Consider the following 13049-nt stretch of genomic DNA (forward strand, 5'->3'; position numbering starts at 1 on the left):
CAGTCATTTCCTAATAATAAAATTAGGAGAAGACCTGAGACCAGATTCCTGACGCAGAGCAGTCAAGAGGACAGAGGGAGGCTTGTGGGCTCTGCGCTGTCCTGCCACTTCCGTTCCCACCACTGGGAAAGGGCCCAGCAGGCGCACCTGAAGGGCTGGTTTACAAGGTGCCCGCCAGGGCCTCACTGCTTTCAAAGCTCAGGAAGACTGTAAATGTCACGGTGATTTTGATAAATTTTAACACCTTCAGAAAGATAAAACACTGGCTTAGAATCATGGATAATTCTCATGGCAAACAAACTAAAACAAGAAAATGGGAAAAACAGAAATGATGGCCATGACTGCCTCTAAAACAGTACAGGCTTTTCGGAGTTGCACAAACACGCTAAGAACAACACAGGAAAACCATCCAAACTGCTGCAGATGCGAGCACTTCAGCCAGGCTCAGAAATAATTTAAAATCCCTTTTATTACAGACCAATCCCCCAAACCCTCGTCAACAAGTTTTACAATGGCTTCCCCCATTTGTGAGGGTTTCTTCCAACTTGTACCCAAATCAGCACTGAGCTCGCAAGGTGGGTGACAAGTGTCCGCTGCAGAATTTCTGCACGTAAGTCAGAGACAAACTGAGGCTTCCCGGACGCCAGAGGCCAAACGACCCGGTGGAGAGGGGCGCGCGCGGTGCCAGCTGGGTTACCCGCATCGCCACTGAGCTTCTACTGTCACCAGGAGAAGGTGATGCGTCTGTGTTTTACAAAAGAGGCGGTAGAAGGGAACACTTCAAACCGCACGCAGAGCGAGCCCACTAGAAAGACAGAGCTAAGTGGACTCGCTGATGTTCAAACATTACGTGACACCTGATACCACCCTTTATAACGGGAAGCACACTTTCTTCCTAGAACGTGTGTTGTTATGTCTCCCTTCACGTGAAACAAATGTGGCATCTGACTGTTCTGAATTCTCTGCCGACACCTTGCCCTCCCCGGGGGCCCACCTCCACCAGGATGGGAACCCCAGCACTGGCACAGGACAGGGGGCCCGCCCAGCTGCGAGGAGGGCATGTCACGGACAACACTGACCCCGTCTACCACGTTCTCAACAACCGGAGAACAGGACTTACACAGGAGAAGAAAAGCCAGACGGGCTGAAGAAATACCTGAAGAGACAGAGGCTGAGAACCTGACATTTGGCAAAAACTGTCCAGAGGTTGAGGAGGCTGACAGAGCCCCAAACAGGGTAAATCCAGAGCCCAGCAAGACGCACCACAAACTTACGAAAACTGAAGAAAAAGGGAAAACCTGAACACAATGATAGCGAAATGGACACATACAGGAAAGCAATTCAAATGACAGCAGATTTCTTACTATAAAGCATGGAAACTGACTAACAGGAGTGGGCAAGGGAGATGTGCTCCCAAATCCGGGATCCAGAGAGGACGTCCCTCAGGGATGGGGGAACATCAGGACTCGAAGACGAGGGACAGGGAAGCAGCTTGTGTCCAGCAGACGGTAGGAGGGGTGCCTCCAGGAGGGCACTGGTGCGGCGACACGGCAGACCCTTCCCTTCGCCTGAGTCACAATTATGGGGTGGGGGGCGATTAAGGGATGAAAGGACGGTGCGGCCTTCAGGAGGTGATGGATAAACCAACCGGGGTCCATCCAGACAGTGGAATAGCATTCAGAGCTAAAAGCAAACGAGCTGTCAAGCCGTGAAAAGACGTGGAGGAGCCTTAAATACACGTGGCCAGGAGAAAGCCCATCTGAGGGTGCCTGCTGCACGACCCCAACCACGACGTTCCGTGTGGACCATGCGGACAGGGGGTGGTGAGAGGCTTCCAGGAGCCAGGGCTGAGGGAGGGAAGGCTGCAGGCAGTGGCTGTCAGTGTGCGTCCATTGACTGTGACAGATGTCCCCTCGGGTGGGGCCGGTCGTGGGGGAGGCTGTGTGTGTGTGGAGGCGGGGTATATGGGAAATCTCAGTGCTCAATTTTGCTGTGAACCTAAATCTGCTCTGAAAAAATATAGTCTATACATTAAAACAAAGCAGTGTGAGCAGTCTTTATGGTGGTGGAACCGCTCTGTCACCTGGACCACAGTCATACCGGTATTGCGGCTGTGAAACCATGCGAGTCCTGCAAGGTGCTACCTCGGGGGGGGGGGGGACCGGCGATCTCCATATTACTCCTCACAACTACAAGCAAACCCACAATTATCTCAAAGTAAAAAGCCTAATGTTTTAAAAAGTACACGCAAGTAGACAATTGTTAAAACTAGAATATTAAAATCCGTCAGCAGGTGTTGACTAAGTGAACGGGAGAGTGGCAGGAACACTACTTTTCACCAACGGCACAGAGTGGGGCACTGAGCACAGATTGGAAGTCAACAAAAATAGACTATAAATTACCTGAGGGAAAACGAGAAGACTATTTTGGAAGGAAGATAAAACAGTTTCATTCAGTTTTATGAGTCTAGCCTTCTATGGCTGAAAGTGAGCCTCCAGCCAACCTTTCTCAGAAAGCATGACACAAACAGCAAAGCAAACACGCTGTGAGAAGACAGGGGCGTGAACAGACCTGGCAATGTATACAACTTTGTTTGGTGAGACAGTTAAGACCAATACAGTACCAGAAGGAACCCTATTTCAAAAAGACACCTGCACCTCAATGTTCACAGCAGCACTATCTACAATAGCCAAGACATGGAAACAGCCTAAATGTCCATCAACAGATGACTGGATGAAGAAGTGGTAGATTTACGCGATGGAATACTATTCAGTCATAAAAACTGACAACATAACGCCATTTGCAGCAACATGGATGCTCCTGGAGAATGTCATTCTAAGTGAAGTAAGCCAGAAAGAGAAAGAAAAATAGCATATGATATCGCTTACATGTGGAATCTAAAAAAAGAAAACAAATACAAAACAGAAACAGACTCATAGACATAGAATACAAACTTGTGGTTGCCAAGGGGACGGCGGATGGGAAGGGACAGACTGGGAGTTCAAAATTCATAGATACTGACAGGCATATGCAGAAAAGATAAAGAAGATTATACTGTATAGCACAGGGAAATGTATACAAGATCTTGTGGGAGCTCATGGTGAAAAAAAATGTGACAATGAATATATGTATGTTCCTGTATAACTGAAAAACTGTGCTCTACACTGGAATTTGACACAACATTGTATGACTATAACTCAATAAAAAAATGTTAAAAAAAAAAAAAACCTGGACCGTAAAAAAAAAATTAAATAAAACAACAAAAAGACCAATACAGTAAAATGGTATCGTGTGTGTGCACACACACGTGCAAACACACACGCTCACATACTCACACGCACCATGCAGGCAGCGCACTTAGGACGTCCCCAGGAAAGAGACGTGTCCTCAGCCCATCACACTGCGTGCTGGATCCCATAGGACCAAGTGTGCACTACCGAACACAAATCTGTTTCTTGCCGCGTTAATCAAATGGAAGCTAGAACAGCATTTACAACAGTAACTGGGGAATTAAATTACAACTCACAAAACAGATGGTCATATATGCACCCCATCACTTGAATTAAATGACCTTTACATGAGTAGGTGGCACACACTCTTCGTTTTATAAGATGCTGGAATAATTTCCCCTTCTTGATTATGTTACCCTCGTAATCACTGTCCCATTTAGCTAGTGTGTGTTTACTGGCATAAACACAAGAAATCAATTTCCATTACTTTCAAAAGAATATGAAAAATTATAAATTAAATTAGGGAGGAAAGTTGGTTTCGATAATAACCTAACTCAGTGAAATTCCTTCTTTACACAATTCTGAAACAAAAAACAAAGTCACACACTGAATCCCACTTATAGCCCTGAGCAGACAGACATAACGAGGAGAAAGGAAGAGAGTAAGGCAGAGGAGGCAAGGTGAAGTCCCAACACACAAACCCAGCATGTGGGACACCTGCTGGGCGAGCAAGACCAAGAGAAGGAATCCCAAGCAGGGTCCACATGCGGACAGACCATCACCTGGGTTCCAGTATCCAGCTGCCGCAGAGACCAGTACAGAAACTTCACAAATGGCTCGTGGAGTTTGGTGTTCACAAGGGGCATCCACTGCAGCTGCTCGGCCATCACAGGCAGGAGCTGAGGGCGGAATGATGGAGATGTAAACCCATGCTGTTGTTCAGGGTCTGAAATCAATTACCACAACTTCCCCAAAATTATCTTCTTCTAAAAGAAAAAAGAAGTTCTCTAAAAAATAATCTTCACTTTAAAACCACATGTGATACAACATGAAACTATGTATCTGAAATATTAAATACGTATTTTCTTTGACCCAGCAATTGCACATCTAGGATTTTAAGGCTAACCTATAGAAACACACTCTTTAAATCTTAAATGGTTGCATAAATGTATGGGTCATATACAATCATTAAAAATGGTAACAGCAACTCTATTTACTGCAACGGCATATTCCGAGCTGATAAAAGCAGGTTACAAAGGTGTAGTAAGACCCCATGTACATAATATATACCTGAATTTATATTAAAAGAGATATGAAAAGATGTTTTTAAAAAATATTGACAGTGACATTTTAGTAACTGAAGTGATACTTACTTTCCTCTTTATATGTCTGTCTTTCATAATATCTTAATAATCCCACTTCTTAGGTTAGTTATCCTAAGAAAATCACCTAGAACATACCCCTCTGAAAGCACAGGTACAAAGATACTCAGCTACGTTGTTTATAAAACACAGAAGTAATGAACAGCCTAGCCACAGGGAAGCGGCTGTGTCAAGTGGAGAGCTACTCAGTGGACTACAGATTACAAACAGAAAAACATTAATGATAAAAATTAAGTAGGAATAATAAAAGCTAGGACACAAAACGTATCTAATGGACCACAGATGTGATGTCCAAGTCCGGCAGGACACATCTGGCCTCTCCCAGTGTCACCAGGGCCCCGCCATCCACTCTCTCCCTGGGAAACGCGCCCCCAGGCCTGTAACACCGGTTTCTCCTGGGACTCCCCCACATCTTGGCCACCAGCTCTCTCTTGCTGCTCACCCTTGTCACCTGATCGCTAAGTATCGGAGCCCCTCACATTTGGCACGGCCAGCACAGACCCCAGACCCCCATGTTTACACATCAAGGCCCCCGTATCAATGCCCACAGGACACGTGCACTCTGGTGTCCCCAGGGCAACTTGCCCAAAATAAACTCATCAGACTGTGTGATGCTTCCTTTCTGAGTCAGAGCTACCAACACTCATCCTGGTGCAGAGGAAGAACAAGGGTGCCAACCCTGACACCTCAGCTTTCACACTGGCTCCATGACAAGTCTCATCAGCTTCACTGGCCAAATGCTTTTCACTGGCCCACTTCTAGGTCCACAGCCACCACCCTCCTCGCCCTGAACCACCTAAGAGCTTTCTGGTTCTTCCTCAGCGTCCACTCCTGTACCTCTTCAGCCTCACCTCCATTAATGGCCTCTGCTTAGGGCGTAAACTAGGCCCTCTTCTCCCCCTAGAGCTCTGCACTGGTCTCCTCCTAGCCTTAGTTATTGTCTAGAATGAAACTTCAAGCAAAACTGAAAAATTACAGGCACCTTAAGTTGAGTACTCTTGTGGGTGTACAGAAATTGATAACCACCTAATCTGTGTAGATCATAATTACAGGAAAAATGTATACTTTTAATCCCTCCCCTTAAATAATAATATTTAAACTTGGTCAAGAATGGAACACAACATTGTAAACTGACTATATTTCAATAAAAAAAATAAATACAGCAAATGAATTTTAAATTGAAAAAAAAAACATGAAAGTGTTCTGTTTCAGGGGGAAATCTTTCCATTGGGACCACACACATATACATACAGGAAAAGTGCTCAGAATCATCTATGAGGTGTTTCTGCCACCCAACAAGTCACATAACACAAGGAGGCGAGCAGAGAAATGGGAAGCGGGAGAGTCGGCTGCCCGGACTCTCCAGCAAGCATCGGCAGGACCCTGAGGGTGGTGGGGGGCGGGGGGACGCCAAGTGCCCGCGTCCAGAGAGACTTCGGAGACACCGAGACCAAGAGCACCTGGGGTTCTCTTCAGGTTTTTATGCTGGTGAGTTTTTCGCTAACGGCTTTAGTGAGATACAATTCACACATGTAAGGTGTACAATTCAGTGACTTTTAGTACATTCAGAGAGTCGTGAAACCATCGTCAGAACTGGTTTGAGAACATTTCCACCCGTCAGCAGCCACCCCGACACTCCAGTCCTCGCAACACGAGCCGGCTCTTGGCTGACGGACAGAATGGAATCACACAACACGCAGTCTTGGGTGACGCGCTTCTTTCACTCGCTGATGTTTTCAGTTCATTCACGCTGCAGCCCACACGTCTTTGGCCTTTACCCACCGCACACGCACCAGCTTATTCAGCGCTGTCAGCTGGCAGGCAGCCGGGTGGTTCCCACTCGGGGGCCACTGAGCCCCACGCCGTGTGAACAACCACGTGCGAGTCTGCGCGTGTGCCCAGGACGGGAGCCGCCACCCACACTTTTCCACCAAATAATTCAGGTAATTTCTCACCATTAAACCTGCCATTCAAGAAGGTGAAAAGAAGTTCTTCAGAGTAAAGTAAAAGGATATAGGTCAGAAACTGGGATCTACATAGAGAAAGAGCATTAAGGAAGAAACAAATGAAAGTAAAATAAAATCTTTCATTATTCTTGGTCACTCTCACAGGCAACAGTTTGTTCAAAATAACAACGGCAGCAAGGGTGTCAGGGATTCAGGGGCTTCTCATTACCAAAGAGTTGTAACTATTTTCTTAAATTACAGACATTAATTTGGATACTGACAATCATGATTTCAGTCAGTATGAGGTGTCAGAGATTGACAAGAAATACAGGTTTTCAATTTCTGGTCTGTTTTTAAAAAGAAATTTAAAAAGAAATTCCCATTGTGTTAAAAAAAAAAACCTAAGTATGAATTCATTTGAATTAAGCAAGAATGAATCTTTTTACAACTGACTATTGGAACGATCAATTTTCTATCAGAAATACTTTCAACACTTTTCTCTTGTACAATATGCCACAAGCTCCCTTCTCAGGTCTCACATGCACTGAATCATGCACCTGAAAACAAACCTTCACACACTTCTCCTGAATGTCATCTCTCTGAGAGGCAGGTCCAAGCACTGGCTTTTCACCGTCCACCTCAGATTCTTCCTGCTTCAATTTGCTGAGGTGATGATCCGAAATCCAGTCCATGAAGACAGTTAAGAGTTCATAAACCTGTCCATTAAGTGGTACCTACATGTGAAAATTAAATCAAACATTAATTTAAATTCATAGCCTCCTAGAACTTCAAAGGCAAGTTTTAAATTCGGCAAGTGATTACAGAATAATTTACCTAAGACACTTTACTAAAATATGTACTGAATGACAAAGCTTCTCCAAATGAAAGAAATTCGAAATCAAGTATCTCCAGTTAACATTAGAAGCACGTGAAATGCTGGTTGACCGAAGGCGAGAAAACCCATCACAATAAGGGAACTGAAAAACCTGTACCTTATTACTAAAACTGAGAATTCTTATTAAAATTCTTTACACACGTTTGATAACACAGGGAAGTAAAACTGGCCTTAAGAGCATGAATCTTAAAAGAAAGAACTTAAACAAAAATGGCAGCCCCCCCCCCCTCCAAAGAACATGAAACCACCATTACTAACAGACTTTAGTAAAGGTTTCAAAAGCTGAACAGTTTCCACCATGGAACTTCTTATCTTCTTCCCAAGAAAGCTGGCTTTCTTTACATTAGTAACATTCTTTAAACAGGGTATGAAAATTTTTTTCTGGAAATCCTGTTCAAGTGTCCACCAAAATAGGAGGAAAATAAGAACAAAAGGCCACAAAAACTTAATTCAACTAGACTGATTTTAGCACTCCTTCCAATCACTGTTAGTCAGTTAAATTAAACATTTATCACACACGTACCTTAAGAAGGGAATTATGCTCATTTTAGTTTTAGAGAAACATAAATGCAAATGAATAAAAAGGCAAAAGTAAGCAGATAGCAATTCACAAAAGGAGAATCAGATGAATGAAAACAGTTACCACACTATCCATTATTTTTAACCTTCTCAGTTTTCTTCAGATAGGAACTTCTGATGAAAACCACGATCATCTTGAGTACCTGAAAAAAAATCTCCACTTTTCCCAATTTTTTGTAATTAAAAAATTATTTTCACCAGCATCCCTCTAATAAAACACGGAAGGCTGTACGTCTGGTCAAAAGGAGGGGAGAAGTGACTCCTGCAACCACAAGACCCTGTGCGTGTCTGGTGCCCGGGGGAGAAAGCGGAAATTGTGGGGCCACAGGCCAGAAGGCAGAGCCTGGCTGGAGCCCTGGGGAAGACGTGCGGTCACTGCTGCTGCCCTCGGTGTTGCCCCCATGCTCCTGGGATGTGACGCACTGGACAGGTTCCGTCCTGCTCCCAGGCCTCCAGCTCATGCAGCAGAACTCCGACAGCCTGCTGGCTAAGTGCAGGCCCAGGGCCTCTGGCCACTGAAGGAGGTCTGCTCCCCACCTGCCCCACCAGGTCCACAACCATGGGTGGAAACCCTCAGCTGGGAACTTGGGGAGCCGGGGGCCCAGGCCCGGTGGTGCAGGTGTGGATGGCTTTCTGCTGATGGAGGCCATCCTCTGGCACTCCGTAGGCAGGACCGAGAGGCTGGCGGCTCTGAGACCAGAGTCTCGTCCTGCTGAGCCAGACCGCCAGCGCCGGGGTGGGGGTCACTGCCCAGCTCCCCTCCTGCGCTGCTGCTGAGACCCCCTGCCGCCACCTCTGAACAGGGCTCTCCTCCCACCTTACTTTGTGAAAAAACCCAGAGAATTTATCACCAGGAGACAGCAGCATCCACCCACTGGAAAGGTCAAACGAGCAAGACAAGGACACCAGGTGATGCCAAGTGCCGGTGAAACCAGAGCGCACACACCGCCAGCAGGAGCAGGCACAGGGGCAGGACAACCCTCTGGAAAACTGGCCACTGCCCCAGAAGGTATGTCAACGTAATCTACCTCACGACCCAGACATGCCAGGCCCGGTCAGACTTTCAGAGGAACGGAAACATCTGTCCACAAAAAGCCTTGTACACAAATTTCCTTAGCGGATTATTCACGAAGAGACAAAACCCAGAAACAACCCGGGTGTCTATCAGCAGAAGGACGGACAAACCTCGACATAGTCACACTGGGACACCGAGCAGACGAAGGAACAGGTGCTGCCACTCCTGGCGTCACCAGCACGCACACCACAACGCCACCGACTCAAGCTCGAAGTCAGGCAAAATTAACTCCTGGTGAATGAAATCACACCAATAACTACCACCTGCAGGGAATGAACATGAGGGAACGTCCCAGGTGTCGGCTACGCGAGGGAGGGCATTTGTCAAAGCTGATCAAACTGTACACTTAAGATCTGTGCATTAAGTTACTGTAGGTGATTTACACCTCAAAGAAAAGAAAAGTCTCAGCACAAAGAAATCCGTGAAGCGCACTCAGGGTGGCCTCAGGGTGGCCTGCAGGCTTGAAAGAAAAGTAACGCCGAAGGTTATAGGTCCCAAAACACGACGAATAGCAAAGCCGGTAATAAGCTTAAGTTCCTGTGATTTGTCCGTGTTCCTGGGCCTAAAACACTGGTGAAATATTTTGTTTTTGCAAACAAAAGCATATTTGAAATATTACAGAGACATTTCTCTGTAAAGAAATTATTATGAATCCTTTCACACCAAAAAGAACAAAGAGAAAAAAAAAGAACAAAGAGAAAACTACCTGGCTTTCCACTAGAGAAATTTTCAATCATATCATACCTTACAAGGTTTTGACACTGGAGCTTTTTCTTGTTTTAAACTTTTCACTTCTTGAGCAGCATGAGAATTTCCTTTCAATCTCTGTATTGTCATGAACTCATACTTCCTCTGCAACAGCACATATCCATGAGTTAAAGAAAAATTACACTAGAAGTGAGAAAATCCAAAGGCAGCCATTTTAAAATTCCCTTTTGTCACAAGAGAAGGTAACTTACCTGTAAATTATCCAAACGAGCTTGAACTCTTTTAGCCTGGGCCTCCAACTTCTTGTTTTCTTCACTTACTTCATTTAACTAAAGTAGAGGAACATTAGGTATTTCAACACAAACCTTAAGCCGATTTCACACTCAAGCTCATCTAGTCTACATACCAAGCAATGTAAGCAGCAGAAGCAGCATTCATGACTACAGGCCACAGTGAAAACCACCACTGTCCCTAAAACATTGGCAGTTTCTAAGAAAGTTTACTTCATTCTATGAAAAATGCACAAGTCTCTAAACATCTTACACGTATATATTTTAATAGGAAACGTCTTTCAGAAAAAATTCAATTTTATACACACAATATCTTCCTTCCAAAAGAGCTCATCCTTTTCTCTGCAAGGTATTTAAAACAGGGACAGGGCACCTTAGTCTGGTTAGGAACTGAAATCAGTTAAGGCCAGGTTTTGGTTTGAGGAGGGTCAACCCACTGCTAATCGGCCTCCAGCCAGCATGCAGCCTACTGCGCCCACCTGAGAGCCTGGGGTGTCACTGGTCTCTCCCCACGACGGGGCTGGACATGAACTCCTGTCCCCTCAGCTTGGCAAGACTTGATGGGTAACGTTTTATTATTAACATTCATAATAAATCGATAGTAAAGCAAATTTTATGTATGCCCAGTGCAATCACAAATTACTACGTAAGTAGGTCACAGAAATAATTTACCTTTACTTAGCAATTTCAAACTACAGACCACTCTTCATGCTGGACGCTGGCAAACTGTGGCCCCTCCCTGCTTCTGGAAGTGATGTCTTAGCCGAGCACAGCCATGCCCACTCCCACGGCTGCCTTACGCTCCGAAGGCAGAGTTAAGTCACTGTGACAGAGACCACATGGCCCACAGAGCTCAAAATGCTTACTATCTGGTCCTTAGTAGAAAAAAAAATTGCTGACTCTGAGCTACACTAAACAGAGTAACCGTAAAGATGCATCTTCCACGGGGCCTGAGGGGCTTCTCTCAGGTTCTTTCAGTTTGCACACACTAGGGGACACACCCAGTTGTCAACAGGCTCAGGCACTTAAGGATGCACAGATCCACTCCAGTCCCCACACACGCCTGCAAACACGGATCATACTAACTTAAGAGGAAGTACGGGCAATAACGTGCTAAGCTTGCAACCAAAGACACCTTCTCAAAACACTGGCTGACACTGGTGGGAAACAGCAGGCATCCAGACAACAGGAAGCCAAGGTCACACTCTAACCGTAGGAGGCGATCCATGAATCCAGGGATGCCAAAGTATTAGAGCAAGTGAGAAGCGGGTACCTGGTTATCACCGCTGAGGAGGAAGGTTCTAACAAGCAGCGACTACAGAAAATCAGAAAAAGAAACAGAGAACACATGACCAGCTCAGGAATTCCAGGAAGCCAACGATGTCTCTGAGTCTAAGCTTAGCTACCTTTCGGAATCCAGGGAGTTCCCAGCCCGACGCTTCCACTGCTCAGCTGACCAGGTGTACCCCACTTCTGCTGTCTCCTCTACACACAAACACACACAAGACCATCCTCCTGTCCCTCTTTCACATACCCTTCACCTTCACACCTCTGTCAAACACTAGCAAAGGGAAGTAAAAGAATAAGTAAAAATACAACTCACAAAAACTTGGTGCACCTTTAGTACTGACCTAAACCACACTGCTTACACACATAAAAAATCCCTGTACCTGCGACCCAGCCTGTACTCATGACATGAGCTCACGCTCCTCCAAGCAGTCCCTGCACAGAACACACTCCGAGATCAACAGTGTGTGTAACAGCATGACAAGGGGAAGCACTCCAGCCAGAAATTAGTGCCTGGAAGCGCCCAGGTGAGCAGGTTTTCCTTCTGCTTTTGTTAATCTAGTAATTGCTCTTATATTTTTAAAAATTTCAAGTTGCCAAACATCTCAGCTAGTTAAAAATACTTTCTTTATATTTGGAAGTATTTTATAAGGCTAACAAATAAAGATAATCATGATTTTCTCCAGCCAGAATATATTCTAAGATGTTCATTATTCATTTGTTCATCTATCTAGTTCTAAGAATGTCTTACAATCTAATACAGATAAAATAGGTCTTACCTGCTTTTTTAAGCTATCATTCAATTCCTTCAGTGCATCAAAAGAGGACCTTAGCCTCTTGCTTTCTTTATTCCTTTCCTTAAGAACTTCAGTTAAGTGCTCAACTTCTGCATCGTGTTGCTAGGACAGAAAAAATACGATCTAAAAATTAGGTACAGATTCCATGTTGCTAATGCTGCTGAAAATAATTAAAAATTAGGGCTCCTTGAACCACAAGGACTTTAATCAGTGTATTTAAGCATAATGACTAATACTGCAAACAACTTATAAAAACTGTATAATCAACCAAACTAATAACAAAGCATTAAAGGCTTTCATTAAATTACCTATTAAAACGTATTACACAAATTAATTAGCAAGCAATAAGGCTATTTTCTGCTTCTGTTCAGAAAAACTCACCACAGAAACTCACTGAAAAAATTTCTATTTGACATCATGGAATGATAAAACAATGAAGGATTTCTGATCCTTTCCCAGTGTATAGTTAGTTACTCATAGCTTTGTGGATTAAAATTTAAATAAAAAAGAATTAAAATTTAAATTATCCCTGAGGAGTAGAAGAAATAGTCTATAAGTAAAACTAATTTCTTGTTCTCATAAATTAGCTAAAATTGTTTTACATCTCAAAAAACCTAAATACATAGTAAAATTTTTTGAGCCCCAAAATACTGGACTCTCCTTAATCAGTTTTATAAATTATTATAATAATAATTTATTTCCCTTATTTAAATGAGAAGCACGTGTTAGATTTAAAGTGTGAATACTTATATAATTTCTTTCACTTCTTACTTTCAAATTTATTCAGAATGTATTAAAACAAGTGAGTTTCCATAGGAAATCAAGAAACAATTCATTTCCCTCTTCCAAGTAATCATATA

At 44.1% G+C, this 13049-nt stretch overlaps 1 protein-coding gene across 3 annotated transcripts in view; it reads right to left on the reverse strand.

Moving 5' to 3' along the window:
- The window catches only part of CCDC138 (coiled-coil domain containing 138), a 34903-nt gene that overhangs the window by 11780 nt on the left and 10074 nt on the right, over positions 1 to 13049 (reverse strand). For all 3 annotated transcript variants that reach the window (XM_031440997.2, XM_064481761.1, XM_064481760.1), the window contains 5 exons: positions 12172 to 12291; positions 10067 to 10144; positions 9852 to 9959; positions 7128 to 7292; positions 4013 to 4129 (listed from right to left, as the gene is read on the reverse strand). In XM_031440997.2, coding sequence (XP_031296857.2) covers positions 4013 to 4129; positions 7128 to 7292; positions 9852 to 9959; positions 10067 to 10144; positions 12172 to 12291 — 588 coding nt within the window. The remainder of the gene's footprint in view (positions 1 to 4012; positions 4130 to 7127; positions 7293 to 9851; positions 9960 to 10066; positions 10145 to 12171; positions 12292 to 13049) is intronic.

Source organism: Camelus dromedarius, chromosome 33 (genome assembly GCF_036321535.1).
Source record: "Camelus dromedarius isolate mCamDro1 chromosome 33, mCamDro1.pat, whole genome shotgun sequence".
NCBI classification, from domain to species: Eukaryota; Metazoa; Chordata; class Mammalia; order Artiodactyla; family Camelidae; genus Camelus; species Camelus dromedarius.